General features: G+C 41.4%; 2 protein-coding genes across 2 annotated transcripts in view; one reads left to right on the top strand and one right to left on the bottom strand.

Moving 5' to 3' along the window:
* The window catches only part of LOC137645998 (ran-binding protein 9-like), a 218,945-nt gene that overhangs the window by 81,718 nt on the left and 121,029 nt on the right, over nucleotides 1-16,198 (bottom strand). The gene's annotated exons all lie outside the window — the stretch shown is intronic.
* The window catches only part of LOC137644750 (ran-binding protein 9-like), a 45,710-nt gene that overhangs the window by 7,171 nt on the left and 22,341 nt on the right, over nucleotides 1-16,198 (top strand). Inside the window, exons 2-3 of the mRNA XM_068377646.1 lie at nucleotides 7,765-7,790; nucleotides 10,105-10,216. Of these exons, the coding sequence (XP_068233747.1) occupies nucleotides 7,765-7,790; nucleotides 10,105-10,216 (138 nt within the window). The remainder of the gene's footprint in view (nucleotides 1-7,764; nucleotides 7,791-10,104; nucleotides 10,217-16,198) is intronic.

Genomic DNA, 16,198 nt, shown 5'->3' with positions numbered 1-16,198 from the left:
ACCTCCAAAGAGGTCAATATGGTTTCCAATACACCGAAAGTATTGTCACTGATAGGAGCATCTCCCCTAGAGGTAGTAGCCCAGCCTTCTGGGTTAAGTGCTCGAACTGTTGAAGTTCTAGCGCAATCCTCCAAGGAAACCAATGTGGCTTCCACCACCTTAAATGTATTGTCTCAGGCAGAATCTCTACCTGATTTGATGGATATTGGAAAACAAGATCTTCCAAAGAGGAAAAGGTCCCCATCATCCTCACCTTCATCTAAGTCAGGTAAGTGCCCTACTGCTCATGATCCTAAGGTTGACTCTTATAAAGATCCTAGAAAGAAAGAAAAGAAGAGTGGTGGCCTAGTAAAGCCTTCCATCTCCAGGCCTTATATGGCTTCATCTGAAAAGTCCCAAAAGACAAATGAGACAAAGAAAAATAATAACAAAAGATAATGTCTATCATCCAGTGGAATTGCAGAGGTCTAAGTACTAGCATTGAGCAAATAAAAACTTTAACCAGGGACACAGACACGAAGGTAATATGTCTACAGGAAACCAAGATCAGTGACAAACCATTTAATCCTGGACTCAATTATCATTTTTGTAGATCCCCTCCTTTGCAAGCTGCAAGAGCTCAAGGTGGTACAGGTTTTATTATTCACAAATCTGTAAAATTTGAAACAATCCCACTCAATACACCACTACAGGCATGTGCAGTTAGAACTCATATCGGGAAAAAAATTACTTTATGCTCGCTATATATTGAACCATCCTTAGAACTTTTCCTCTTAGATCATGCTGGTAATCCAAGAAGGCTTAGACTTTCTGACCTTCAAGACTTGATCAATCAGCTTCCTGCCCCTTTTATTTTAATGGGTGATTTTAATGCAAAGCATACTTTATGGGGTGGAAATGTGTGCGATAGATGGGGTAATCTTGTTGAAGAATTAATCGACAACAATGATGTCATACTAATGAATGATGGTTCTCCAACTAGGTATGATGTAGTCCACAACTCTACATCAGCCATTGATTTGTCAATCTGTTCCTCATCCATTCGATTGGACTACCTTTGGTCAGTAAATGAACACCTACATGGCAGTGACCATTGGCCAATAATGTTAAATTATGTCCATAATCTTCCTTCTCAGTGTCCACCAAAATGGAAGATAGATGAGGCAGACTGGGCAGCTTATGAAAACTGTTCACACACTGATAAAGAATATGATGAATTTACATCTCCAGTGCATGCCTATCAACATCTTGAAAATATTATTGATGATAATGCTAGCAAGTTTATACCTAAAACATGCGGTTTACCTCATCGCTCTGTAGTTCCTTGGTGGAGTAAAGAATGTGCCAACGCAAGAAAAGTGACCCGAACTTGCTTCAGAAGATACTTGAGGACCAACTATTTAGCAGATAGAATAGCATATCTCAGAGCCTGTGCCAAACAAAAAAGAATTTTTAAAAAAGCAAAGAGAGCATCTTGGAAGAAATATATATCTAATATTAATACCAAAACTCCTTCAAAGGAAATATGGGACAAGATTAGAAAACTTCAAGGTAAATTCGTCCCTAAGCCTCTACCAATATTAAGGGAAAATAATAGATATATATCTGACCCCAAAGATGTAGCAGAGGTTCTTGCTAAGCACTTTGCTCATGTATCAAGTGCTGACAACTATTCCCCAGCATTTCAACAAATTAGAGCATCAACATCTGTTGTTCCTCCTGCTTCTTCAAATACTGAAGCTTTTAACCTGCCTTTTAGTATGGAGGAGATGCAAAATGCTATCTCCAGCTCTTCTTTAACTGCCCCAGGTGAGGATGGCATCCGGTATGAAATGATATCACATCTTCCAGTGGATACCAAGGAATTTTTATTAGAAACCTTTAATGGTCTATGGGCTTCCCATACATCTCCTGATTCCTGGCATACTTCAATTGTAATTCCAGGCCACAAGTCTGGTAAAGACCCAGAACTGCCATCTAGTTATAGGCCCATATCCTTGACCAGTTGCATATGCAAACTATTTGAGAGAATGATCAACAACAGACTTGTGTGGTATCTAGAATCAAAAAATCTTTTATCTAACAGACAGTTTGGTTTTAGGAAGAACCGAAGTACTCTAGACCCTTTGCTGATGTTATCAAGGGAAATTTCAAATGCTTTTTCTAACCAAAACCAGGTGGTGGGTGTCTTTTTTGACCTCGAAAAGGCATATGACACCACCTGGAGGGGTGGTATTTTAAAGCAATTGGCCTCGTGGGGTATAGGAGGACATATGTTCTCTTTTATTGAAGAATTTTTATCAAACCGCTCAATTAAAGTGAGAGTAGGGTCAGAACTATCTTCATCCTACATGCAAGAAGAAGGTGTCCCCCAAGGCAGCGTATTGAGTGTGACCTTGTTTGCTGTAGCTATTAATAGTCTCATTAGTCACATACCTCCTGGCATACAAGGATCACTATTTGTCGATGACTTTGCAATTTATTGTAGTGGATCATCTGCACTTCAAGCATGCCAAAATCTTCAAATTGCAATAAATGCTGCTTCCGCATGGGCAAATTCTCGTGGATTCATGTTTTCTCCTCAGAAGACCAAAGCCATTCGCTTTACTCGTACTCGTAAAAGGGAAGAGATCCCCACCCTTTTCTTAAATGATTGTATTTTGCCATATGAGGATAGTGTCAAGTTTCTTGGAGTCATTTTCGACAAGAAAATGACATTTGGTCCCCATATAAATGACCTATCTATCAGGGTTAAGAAGTCACTGAACATTCTGAGAGTGATATCGCATTTTGATTGGGGTGCTGATAGAACAACTTTGCTTAGAATTTATACATCTTTGTGTCTGAGCAAGTTAGACTATGCATGCCAAATATATGGGTCAGCTACAAAGACTTTACTTGGAAAACTTGATATTGTTCACAATGCTGGGCTTCGCATCTGCACAGGTGCTTACAGAACATCTCCCATTGACAGTCTCTATGTTGATTCTGGCATACCTCCCCTTTCCATTCGCAGAGAGGAGTTGAGTTTGAGGTTTTTAGCTAGGTCCCTTGCTGTGAGAAACAATCCTAACTGTAAATATGTTAGGGCGCCTTTAGATCGGGCTCCTAATAGATCTAGAGTGCCTAAGCCTTTGGAAGTACAGCTGAAAAACGATGCTAGAGAAGTAGGCTTGTTAACAGCACAGATAGCAGAGGTAGGATATCCCAAGTCTCCTCCTTGGTGTAATCCACCTGTTAAAGTATGTTTTACGGCAGGAGGGAAAAATACCTTACCTAGTAGGGTAATGAAAAGTGAGTTTTTAAATCATGCTGCTCAACATCATGGGAAACATGTTTTTACAGATGGCTCCAAATCGGCTGCAGGAGTTGGAAGTGCAGCTGTGGTGGGGGATATTGTTATTAGAAGGAAACTCCCATCCTCTTGTTCAATTTTTACTGCTGAGCTGTACGCAATAATTCTCGCAGTCCAACATATTTTTAAAAATGGCAACCAAAATAGTTTTTATACAATTTTTACGGATTGCAATAGTGTTTTACTCTCATTAAAACAAATTATGCCAGGCCATCATCTAGTACAAGAGGTGCAGGACTGGTTAGTACTTCTGCAGTCTAGGAAGAGTATCAGTGTTCACTTCTGTTGGGTCCCTGCCCATGTTGGGGTGGATGGGAATGAACAAGTAGATAAGGCAGCAAAGGAAGCTTCAGGGCTAAGTAATCCATCCCCCTTGAGTATTCCTTACAAAGATCTTAAAAGTGAGATTCATCTTTACTGTAAAAATAAGTGGCAAGCCCGAGGGTCTGAACTGACCACCAATACAAAATTGAAACAAATCCACCCATTGGTGGATAAATGGTCATCTTGTAATTCTACAAGTAGAAGGGATACCATTATTTTAACTAGGCTGCGTATTGGCCATACACATGCAACGCACAATTATTTAATGAAGAGTGGGGAAGGGAGACAGGCCCCTCTTTGTAATACCTGTCAAGTGACAATGGATGTTAAACACATTTTAGTCGATTGTCCTGTTTTTAATCTTCAGAGGAGGACACATTTACTCCAGGACAAACCTTTAAGAGATATACTGGGGGAAAACTGTAATACCCTGAACTTGAGAAAATTTGTACAAAGTATTGGGTTATATTATGAGCTATAATTGATTTTATTAATTTATTTATTTATTTTACCCTTTTAATCCCTATTTATTTCACATCTAGATTTTATTGTATGAAAGTGTTAAGATTTGTATTAAAGGTTAAAATGATACTAAATGGTGTGAGTGTACAGATATGATTGAATGATTTTCATTATATAGCGCTGAATGGCCTTTGATGCCCCAGTGCTTGGCTTAATGCCTAAATCCTATATTCAATTCAATTCCACCAATAGGGGGATGCCTACAAAGTTGCTGAAACAGGTGGAAGCAAGTCGGAGCCGATCCTTGGACAGTCTCCGTGATTCGTTCAGGATATCACATCCCTGATCAAGGATCCAGAATCGATAGACTCCTTTGTGATAGGATCAGCAAAGGGGCTAACCCTTCGGACAGAAGTCTAGACCATGTTGGAGAAGGGCGCCCTCCAAGAGGTTCTCTACGACTCCCCAGGCTTCTTTAGTCGACTCTTTCTTGTGAAAAAGGCGTCTGGAGCCTGGAGACCAGTCATCGACCTCTCAGCTCTGAACAAGTTTTTCAAAACTACTTCATTCCGCATGGAGACGGCAGATATGGTCAGACAAGCGATAAGACCACAGGACTTCATGTGAACACTGGACCAAAAGGACGCATGTTTCCAGATCCCAATCCATCCATCTTCAAAGAAGTACCTAAGATTCAGCCTAGACAACAAGAAATACCAGTTCAGGGTACTGTGCTTTGGTCTTTCCACGGCACCCCAAGTCTTCACTAGAGTGTTCGTCCTAGTGTCATCTTAGGCACACAAGGTTGGCATCCGCCTCCTCTGTTATCTGGACGACTGGCTGATCCTAGCAGACTTGGTGGCAACCCTTCTTCAGCACCGAGATAAACTTCTCAGGCTTTGCCAAGATCTGGGGGTTATGGTAAACCTCGAGAAGTCCACCGTGCTTCCCACTCAGACTGGTATAACTAGGTATAGTCATAGCCACCAATCTCCACAAAGCCCTCCCAGCAGACGACAGGATAATGAGTCTGAGGAAAGTCGCAAGATCTTTTCTCAGTTGAGAAGAACTCCCGGCCCAGAAGTGGCTGTGTCTCCTCGGACACCTGTCATCCCTAGCCCGTCTAGTTCCCATCGGCCGCCTCAGGATTCAATCCCTCGAGTGGCAACTCGGTCCTGGTGGAATCAGGCTTTTGATTCTCCGGACGCTCTGATCCCCATGGGATCAGAGGAATGGATGGACCTCGAGTGGTGGGTTACAGACAAGAATCTGCAGAGGGGCGTATATCTTCTTGTCCTCCCCCCGGACTTGATGCTGTTTTCAGATGCATCAAAAAAAAGAGTAGGGCCCTATGGGCTGCACCACACAACCTCAGGCCTTTAGTCAGAGTCTGAAAAATACCTCCACATAAATCTCTTGGACATGAAGGCCGTTTTTCTGGCCCTTCAACAGTTCCATCAGTTCCTGGCAGGCCACTCGGTGGTGGTGATGAGTGACAACACCACGGTAGTGGCTTACATCAACAAGCAAGGAGGTACTTTTTCGCAGCCCCTATCCCATCTAGCAGTAGAGATACTCATGTGGGCCGAGGTCCACTTGATACCTCTATCAGTATGCTTCCTTCCGGGCAAAAGGAATGTGCTCGCCAACAATCTGAGCTGAGCATCAGATAGTGAGTACAGAGTGGTGTTTGGATCATCTAGTAGCCAACAAAGTCCTGACTTTGTGGGATTCTCTGATGGTGGATCTCTTCGAAATGGCCCTGAACCTCAGGCTCTTGCTCTACTGCTCCCTAGTCCCAGACCCCAAGGCGCTCTGGCAAGATGCATTCCAAAAACGGTGTGACAACATCGACGTTTACACCTTTCCCCCGTTCTGTCTAATGAGGGTAACCAACAAGGCTAGAACATCAGTCAACCTCTCAATGATCCTTTTAGCTCCGCTATGGCATCGTGCGAAATGGTTCCCAGACCTTCTGCAGCTCCTAACGGAGCTCCCAAGAGAACTCCCTCCACGACACAATCTACTTAGATAACCATGCGTCAACATCTACCACAAAGCCGTAGCGAAACCTGAAGACTATCCAGCACCTCCTCACTCAGAGAAGATTTTCGTAACAAATTACGAACAGGATGTCTGGATACCTGTGGAACTCATCAGCAGCAGTCTACCAGGCAAAGTGGAATGCCATCTTTGGTGGTTGTCGTGGAAGGGGTATCTCTCCAATCGATGCCACTCTTCCAGCAATAGCGAAGTTTCTTGTATATTTGCGTGAAGAAGTGTGCTTTTCAGTTTCGGCAGTACAGTAAAAGGCTATCGCTCAGCCTGGAGCTTTGTCTTCAAACTGAATGGAATGGACATATCCTCATTGCTAGAAGTTTCTTTTCTCATATGGAGTTACAAACTTACCTGTCCTGAGTTGAAAGCGAGACCTCCTCCTTGGAACGTGGTTCGAATTCTCCAGTCTCTAAAGAGACCTCCCTACGAACCATTACACCAGGCAACAGATTGCCACCTGACTTGTAAGATGGTGTTCCTGCTCGCCTTGGCTTCAGCTAAATGAATTTGCGAACTACATGGTCTCTCATACGACATCGCCCATTCAAGGGAATGGGGAGAGGTAATGTTCAGCTTCGTCCCCGAGTTTGTTGCCAAGACTTAGAATCCAGGGGTGTAGGATCCTAGGTTCGACTCCTTCCGGATAACGAGTCACAGTTCTGTAACAAATGACCCAGAGCATCTCTTACTTTTTCCAGTAAGGAGTTTGAGACTCTACCTTAAGAGAACAGTAGCAGCACGCCCTCGAGTGCCTTCACATTTTGTTAGCACGGAGAAACGAGAGGAGGATCACCAAGAACATTTCTGCCTGGATTCACAGGGTCATGACCATGCTCTGAATCCAGATCCTCATCCGTCACATCGTCCCAGAGCCCATGATGTCTGGGGTGTAGCTGTCCCTGGCTTTCAAGAAAAACTACTCAGTGACTTAGGTTCTACAGGCTGGGGTGTGGAAACGCCAAACAATTTTCAACGCCCATTACCTGCAAGACGTGACCCACAGGAGGCTCGATACGTTTTCTATCGGCCCTGTAGTGGCTGCACAAGAGTTGGTCTTAATACCTCAAGTTCCTTATTGGACAAGTAGCAGAAGGTTGAGGGCACTGTTTCCCAGTTTTAATCTGCATGAAAGAAAAGGTATGGCTGGCTCTTATTCTTTTCTTTATCCTCCCCTCTCTTGGGGAAAGCAGCAGCCTGGGTCCTCTGCACAAGCTGACCTCAACCACTGCAGGTAAACCATTGCTCCCTTGTGTACCTAGTATTGTGCCAATAGTGCAGCGTCCCCATACCCTTGCAAGGTGGTATTGGGAAAGTCTTGGTTACAACAGTTTTCCTTACAAGGACTCTGAATAACTTTTACCTTGACAGTCACACTGTTTATCTCCACATACAGCTTGCGTAGGCCGCAAACCTTGCCTAGCAAGGTGTTAGAGACTCCTTAATTTTTGTACTAACCTACTCAAGAAAAGGAACCCCCAGGTAAAGCTAATAGTCAGATTGTCAGGGACGTCCACCCTCCTAATGGGTGAGTCGCTCCTAATAAATAGCGTATATTTGTATTTCAGGTATGGAACAAATGACAAATTTGCAGGTAATTCGTATTTTTCCTAACGATACAAACCTCTAGCTATTTTTACAAACTTACCCGCTGATCCTATCCCCCTTGAAGTCCTACCTTCAAGCAAAGCGAGTTGAGTCACAGGTATGTGAGCGGGAGGGGTAGCGCGCTACCCCTCCCGCTAACTAGCAGAATGTGTAGGTAACCATTGTAAAATTTTAATGGCTCTTCCTTTCACCCCTAAAATATCGTTAGGAAAAATACAAATTACTGCCGAATTGGTCATATTCTATTACAAAATACTTATACTGGGATAGAAGCCAAGTAAAAACAACATTAGGCAGTACTTAGTGTGTTAATCACAAAGTGTAGGCAAGGGGCAGTGAGTTGGAAGTGTTAGGAGAAAAGGCAGGAAGGATCATGGAATACAGCGAGTTCCTGTATCTTTTATGAGTGACAACGTTCCAGACCTGCTTGCTGATTTTGTTTGTGATATACCAAAACTCGCCCCTCAATGGCAGGAATGGAGGTGGTGACATGAAGGCTGCCGAGAAAGTTTATGGATTTCTACAGTGTATTCTTACTAATGGAATAATCTACAAGGAATTGGTGACTGGTCTTCAGTCTTCATGCTTGGTTCCCCATCTGCGTGCGGTCTGTAGTAAGGATGATGACCACTTGATCCTTATAGACTTGGTCATCTACCATTAGGTCTGTTCATTCTTTTCCTACAGGATGTTTGCTCCACTTCGTCTTAAAGGAATGTAGCTACCAATTCAATGTCCGGTCTTCAGACATGCTGCCATTCTCCTAGTGTTCATGTTACTTTGATTCAGCACTCGTCTACTGATGGGTCTCTGCAATTACCCCCTTATACCCTCCTACAATGGAATCACTTCAGCATTGAGAAACTGCCTCTTTACTTGATATATTGATTAAGATTTATAGGATATTATAACGTTCTCAAGGACTCCCAGACAGAGGGTGGAATATCTTGGACTACTGTAACATAATAGTAACCTGGGCTCCTGACATACACCCAGCAACTGTAACAGTTCCTACACTGCCTTCCATAGTGACAAAGACAATGCGTTGAGAGACTTCAGCCATCAACGAGAAGGCTAGTTCCACATGACTACCTTCCAGTGATCGCTCCTATTTTTTTGTTGGTTTACATCCAAAGCTTCCCTACCTTGGGTTTGGTGACAGCAGGTATACCATGGTAGTTATGTGTCAAACTTCGTCGTGTGTACTTCTCTCCTCTAAGAATGTAACTTTAACAGAGATGTAGGGATTTTCCACCTGTCTAGAGGATATGGTCAATAGAAAGGATCGCACCTGGCTCTCGGTGTACTGGGAATACGTGCAGAGCTGCTTTGTTAGTTTTCCAAAGGGTTTGATAAAGCATTTGGTAACGTTAATGGCTAATAATGCTACTATACATGCCAAATTTACAATATCTTTTTCTTACTGCTGGCAGATCCAAGGAGGTCTCGTGGAACAACATAAACTTTTGGTTCCAGGAAACCATCAGGAGAGCTTATCCTCCATTAGCTATGGGTCCAGAAGAACCCTCTCAAACACGTGCTTATGAAGATTGAGATTGGCTTTATATTTAACCATCAAGAACCACCTGTCAGTGACGGCAGTCAAGAAGGCCCAAGTCTGGAAATGCCAGACAACCTATACAGCCATCTGTCTGTGGGAGTATTCCCACAAGTTCTTGGACATTCCTGCAGGGACCATTGGTAACTCCTTAGCAGGTTGTTTAACAAACTTAGCTCCTTTACAGGAAAAAAAAAAACATCTCTTTTAGGCAAGATGTCATGATTTTATTCTAGGATGAGAGGATTTGTTGGCCCCTTTTCCTCATCATTCCCTTCCCTTGGGGTGCAGTGTTCGTACTGTTATTTGCTGGATTGGATGTTGATGCGGGCGAAAGGCCAAAGCTTTCCCGACACTTACCCGTAACTACTGGCACCTTGTTATTGATTTTAACAGCCTAGTTCCAGCCATGCTGAATTCCTATTCCTATGAAAGGTCTCAGGGTTGCATAGGCTAGTTAGGAAAAATACAAAATGCTTTCAACATTTTGTATTTTATTATTCGAAGGCAAGTAGTTTATGAAAATTATGTTGCCATGAAAGTTCTTAAAAACTAGATTTGATTTTGTAATACGAATGTTCAGTTTATGAATGCTGTTCAAAGCCTTCACTCACTAAAGACGGGATTGTTAGCTCCCTCGATGTAATTTATCCTTTGTGTCTTAAATTTTATTTACGTGTTGTTTAAAGCTTGATTTCATATTTTGCAGTGCTCAGTTTATATAGTTGATTGTTATTTGCAGGTCATGGAAAGAATCACAAAGATGCAGCTAGTGTACGTGCAACAAATCCTATTCCTGCTGCATGTGGTTTATACTACTATGAAGTGAAAATTGTCAGTAAAGGCAGAGATGGGTGAGTTGTCATCATTTTCTTCTCTGCTTAACCCTGTTACATGGCGTTGTTTTTCTTCCCTGCTTAACCCTGTTGCATGGTGTTATTTTTTCAGTTAGAAAATCCTTTATTGTTAGTATTGTTATTACTAGCCAAGCTACAACCCTTGTTATAAAAGCTAGAATGCTACAAGCCCAAGGGCTCCAACAGGGAAAGCAGTCCAGTGTGGATAGGAATTAAGGAAATAGTGAATAAACTATACAGCACAGTAATCCCTGGGCTATCATGGGTTTTCTGTTCCAGGAACCCACGATGTCTGAAAACCTGTGATGTAGATACAATCAATCTATGGTATATTTGTCCTCATTTTCATATTTTTCATAATTTTTTGTCTTTATAAATTTAAGCTGTAATAAACCGTCCCAACACTTGTAAACCTTTTTCCACTTTTAATCTCCTTTCAAGCTAAAACTCCCTCTTACTGTAGACATATCCTTACATACATACATAAAAGTTAAAAATCAGAACACTCACCAGTGAAGATGAGTAAAATTGATAAATGATGAGGAAGATGATTTGCTGTGTGGCACTGAAGTATATAGATGAGGATAATGAGCTAAATGTATTACACAGCAAAGCAGAGCATTACTGTCTGGAAGAACCCCTTCAGCTGTCTCTTCATTAGGTGGTGCAATATCTTTGTTGACGTTGTCATCAGCCACTGGAGTGTATCTGTATTTTATTCGGGTGAGCAGGGTGTACCAGTTCAAAGTCCTGTGTTTTGTTTTAGTGACAGCTCCCAAGCATTCACAAAGGTGCTTGTATCAGTGGTCTTCTGGCCCTAGGATGGGGATTTAACTTCTCTGCCATATTAGATGACTGGCAGATTCTGACCGTCACAAGCCAGGCTCTGGTTTTGGATGTATGACTTTGTCAGATCTCTCTTTCTGGGCTTTCAGATTAACCTGACAAGATGTGACTTGGGCCTTTGAACCTATGTGATATACCTGGTCATGGAGATCAATACTAGGCAAAGGATTGCACGGCCTTCAATTGACAGGATGTGCGAGTGGCAGATATCTGTTCAAAAGAGTCTACCCCAACTGCTAAAAAGTAGCAAATTGCAATAGGGGACCTGATCTGCCCAGAGAAGCAGGTTACATTCAGGTTGAAATTAAATTTTTTCATCTCCAACTGATGAGGAACAAAAGGGTGTTATCCATGCCTGACATTGTTGAAGCTCTTGAGGCTGACGTATTGTTGTCAGACATCCTCTGGTAGGAAGTAACACACAACCTGAAGAAGGGAATCCCACCGATTCCCGGCAACCCAAAAGTGTTATTGTTTTTAGACGCTCTTAATTATAGCTGGGGAGTACATGCTTCAGGCCTGCAGGCTTTAAAACTGAGGTGCAGCAGAATCCCATCATTTTAGATTGGCAAACATTTGAGATATCCTTTGATTAAAATTTCAAGATATCATAGACACCAGAATTGTCACACCGTAGGTAAAAGACAAGGAACACATCCATAGGTGGCTCCTGTGCCTTATAGCAATAAATATCATACGAGGGCAGTAGAACACAGGGTAACTTTTCTTGGTCCAAATTTTGTCAGTAGGCAATGCAACATGATTGCTGACGCTTAGCAGGATACATCAGATTCTCTACTTTTTTTTCCCTCCATAGTGAAATCAAGTGCACACTGGCAGGTTGGAGGTGATAACAATGATGGGCATCTTTGCAACCATGAGTAATGACTTAGTTGTTCCTCTCTTGCTCTCCACAGCTATACTCTGTGGCTAGTAACCTAGATACAATACCAAAGTTGTTTGCTGGTTGGAGGTGTGTGTCTTCTATCCCTGGAACTTGGTCCCTTAGACAAAGTGGAATTTGAGGGTGGTAAGGAATACTTGCTTAAATTTCATTGCCCTATTCTGGCCCCAGGAAGAATGAATCCCAGACTCGATAGACCAATTCGTAGGCTTCCCAAGATATTTGTCACAAAGGAGGAAATTTCTGACATATCTAACCCTGCACAGGTTCTACTAAAGATTAGGGGTAATGAAACACTTTTAGAAGCTACAGCATTTTCTATTGTCACACCCTGCAAAACATTTTCATCAAATTTCAATCAGGGGAAATGAGTTCTGTTCTCCACTGAGTCTTCTGCACTTGAGATCTTTATTCCTTTGATTCATGACTCTGCTTTTCTTATAGATAGTTTCCATTTCAACCAACAGGGAATGCAGGTTAGTCTTTTCTATAGTGTTTCCGATATTGGTTGAGTAAGCGGGCAGCAGTAAAAAAGAAACCTCTTGGCTGGGATCTGCCCTGGGGTTTTAGGGAATCTTAACCAGACTGCCCATGAACCTTTTTATAGACTTTTCATCCTGTATTTCACCATGAAGATACCCTTTTTACAAGCCTAAGGTTCCTCTAGGAGAGTGGGGGAGCTCAACTATGTATCAGGGGCTTTGACACACTAGCAGATCAAGGTCTCTACTCAGGATTTTTATGGTAAAGTGACATGGGTTTGTCCTTCTGATATCTAGATTCTCCCCTTGCTATGTCTGTTCTGGGCTGTGAGGCTCAACCTCCTAAGTACAATGAAGTCTTTTCCTTCAGCCTCAAGGCTTTTTTTCCAGATAAGTCTGAGGATGACCTTGCTCCCAAGAATATGATCTGGGTTAAGTAATCATCTCTTGGGCTTATTTTGGCCGAGCACACATTGAGATGCATGGCAGCATGGGGCAGAACAGAAAACTGCACCCCATTTCAATTGTGAAATCACTAGTCGTCACATAATAGAGCACTGTGCATGTGCAGACTTCTGTGAGATTTCCTTGCACATCCTTTTCGACGTACTTTTGTGGCACATGAGACACACAGTACGGTATGATTGTCAACAGTGGAGTGCGTAGAACCTGTCTGTCTAAACAAACTTAATGACACCATTCATATGTAGTATATGATTCTATTCTAATGAAATTTTCATGCAGATGCATTATGATCACCTACTTCGAGGCGTGTTGATCTCATCCCCAGGTGATAAAGACACCGTCAACTACACTCTTATTAGTGTGTGGTCAGTCTTTGTAATTAAACTTAAAGGGATAGAGGTCAGGATTTATTTTAATAAGGAATTCTATTAATTTGATATGAGTATAGTGTTTAGATGAGTTTGATTAATGGCTGGGTATATTTCAGTATATTGGAGAAACAGGTGGAGTTCAATTACTTTTTAGTTATTGAAGGAGGAGAGAGAGACAGAAAGTTAGTATGTTTCACATAATAAGATGAAAATAGTTTAATGTGTGTCAGATGATTAAGTGAAAGTAGTTGAACAAATTATATTTCTCCAAGATCTTTGAGAAAATTCACGAGATAGTGTGAGATTTTTTTTTTGCTTTTATAACTCATATTTCAGATTTGTTTGAACTTGTAAGCTTTTTTTTTCATGAATTGTCTTGATTTTAACATATGAATATATTACTGTATTGTCTCTCATATATATATATATATATATATATATATATATATATATATATATATATATATATATATATATATATATATATATATATATATATATATATATATATATATGTATATATATATATATATATATATATATATATATATATATATATATATATATATATATATATATATATATATATATATATATATATATATATATATATATATATATATATATATATATGTATGTATGTATGTATGTATGTATGTATGTATGTATGTATGTATGTATGTATGTATGTATGTATGTATGCCCCCTGTGGCCGCGGGGGCATAAAACAATTAGAATAGCGCCAACGTTATCCCTGCGTGTCGTAAGAGGCGACTAAAAGGGACGGGACGAGGGGGCTGGGAACCCCCTCTCCTGAATTTTAATTCCTGTGAGACATCATCAAAGAGATGGAGCTGGGGGGAGAGTGACTGCTCCCCGCACTCTAGTTTTGGGGTGTTTGAATGTGCGTGGATGTAGTACGATAGAGAGTAAAAGATGTGAAATTGGAAGTATGTTTAGAAGTAGAAGGATGGATGTATTGGCCTCGTGTGAGACAAAGATGAAAGGAAAGGGTGAAGTGATGTTTGGTGAAATGACTGGTAGAGTGTCTGGGATTGAAAGGGGAAGAGCGAGAGAGGGTGTGGCTTTATTGCTGAGTGAATGGATGACAGGTAAAGTAGTGGAATGGAAGGAGATATCATCTAGGTTAATGTGGGTAAGGGTTAGGTTGGGTAGGGAATGTTGGGCGTTTGTCAGTGCGTATTGGCCAGGTAGTGAGAAAAGTGAAGGAGAGCGGAATGAGTTCTGGATTGAATTAACTAGGTGTGTAGAAGGACTGGGTAGAAGGAATTATGTAGTTGTTATGGGTGACTTAAATGCTAGAGTGGGCGCTGGAGAGGTAGAAGGTGTCATTGGGAAGTATGGCGTACCAGGTGAAAATGAGAGTGGTGAGAGACTGGTAGATATGTGTGTTGAACAAGAGATGGTAATAAGTGCTAGCTTTTTTAAAAAGAAAGATAAAAATAAGTATACATGGGTAAGAGTGGCAAATAGAAGAGTAGTAGAAAGGGCATTAATGGATTATGTGTTGATAACTAAAAGAATGTTTGGAAGATTGAAAGACGTGCACGTGTTTAGGGGTATGGCTAACGGTATGTCTGATCATTTTTTGGTGGAAGGAAAATTAGTTGTAGCAAAAGAGTGGGGGAATAAAGTAGGTGGATGTAAAAGGGAGCTAGTGAGGGTTGAAGAGCTAATAAAACCGGGGGTAAAAAGTAAATATCAAGAAAGGTTGAAAATGGCATATGACGAGGTGAGAGTAAGAGAAACTGGTAATTTAGAGGAGGAGTGGAAGTTAGCAAAAGAAAATTTTGTTGGGATTGCAAGTGATGTATGTGGCAAGAAGGTTGTTGGAGGCAGCATGAGGAAGGGCAGTGAATGGTGGAATGAAGGAGTGAAGGTAAAAGTGGAAGAGAAAAAGAGGGCTTTTGAAGAATGGCTGCAGAGTAATAGTATAGAGAAGTATGAAAAATATAGAGAGAAAAAGGTGGAAGTAAAGCGCAAGGTACGTGAGGCAAAGAGGGCAGCTGACCTGAGGTGGGGTCAGGGACTGGGTCAGTCATATGAAGAGAATAAGAAGTAGTTTTGGAAAGAAGTGAAGAGAGTAAGGAAGGTTGCCGCAAGAATTGAAGAGACAGTGAAAGATGGAAATGGAAGGTTGTTAAAAGGAGAGGAGGCAAGGAAAAGGTGGGCGGAATATTTTGAAAGTTTGCTGAATGTTGAGGATGATAGGGAGGCAGATATAATTGCTGTTCCAGGTGTTGAGGTGCCAGTGATGGGAGATGAGAATGAGAGAGAGATTACAATAGAGGAAGTGAGGAGAGCACTAGATGAAACGAGAGTAGGAAAAGCATCTGGTATGGATGGTGTGAAAGCTGAGATGTTGAAGGAAGGGGGTGTGACTGTACTTGAATGGTTGGTGAGATTGTTTAATGTGTGTTTTGTGTTGTCAATGGTACCAGTAGATTGGGTCTGTGCATGTATTGTACCACTATATAAGGGTAAGGGAGATGTGCATGAGTGTTGTAATTCAAGAGGTATTAGTTTGTTGAGTGTAGTTGGAAAAGTGTATGGTAGAGTACTGATTAATAGGATTAAGGATAAAACAGAGAATGCAATCTTGGAAGTACAGGGTGGTTTTAGAAGAGGTAGGGGTTGTATGAATCAGATTTTTACAGTTAGGCAGATATGCGAGAAATATTTAGCAAAAGGTAAGGAGGTGTATGTTGCGTTTATGGATCTGGAGAAAGCATATGATAGAGTTGATAGGGAAGCAATGTGGAATGTGATGAGGTTATATGGAGTTGGTGGAAGGTTGTTGCAAGCAGTGAAAAGTTTCTACAAAGGTAGTAAAGCATGTGTTAGAATAGGAAATGAAGTGAGCGATTGGTTTCCGGTGAGAGTGGGGCTG

The sequence above is a fragment of the Palaemon carinicauda genome, chromosome 8, assembly GCF_036898095.1.
Source record: "Palaemon carinicauda isolate YSFRI2023 chromosome 8, ASM3689809v2, whole genome shotgun sequence".
NCBI classification, from domain to species: domain Eukaryota; kingdom Metazoa; phylum Arthropoda; class Malacostraca; order Decapoda; family Palaemonidae; genus Palaemon; species Palaemon carinicauda.
The sequence above is the reverse complement of the archived record's forward strand: the minus strand, read 5'-3'. Positions and strand labels throughout refer to the sequence as shown.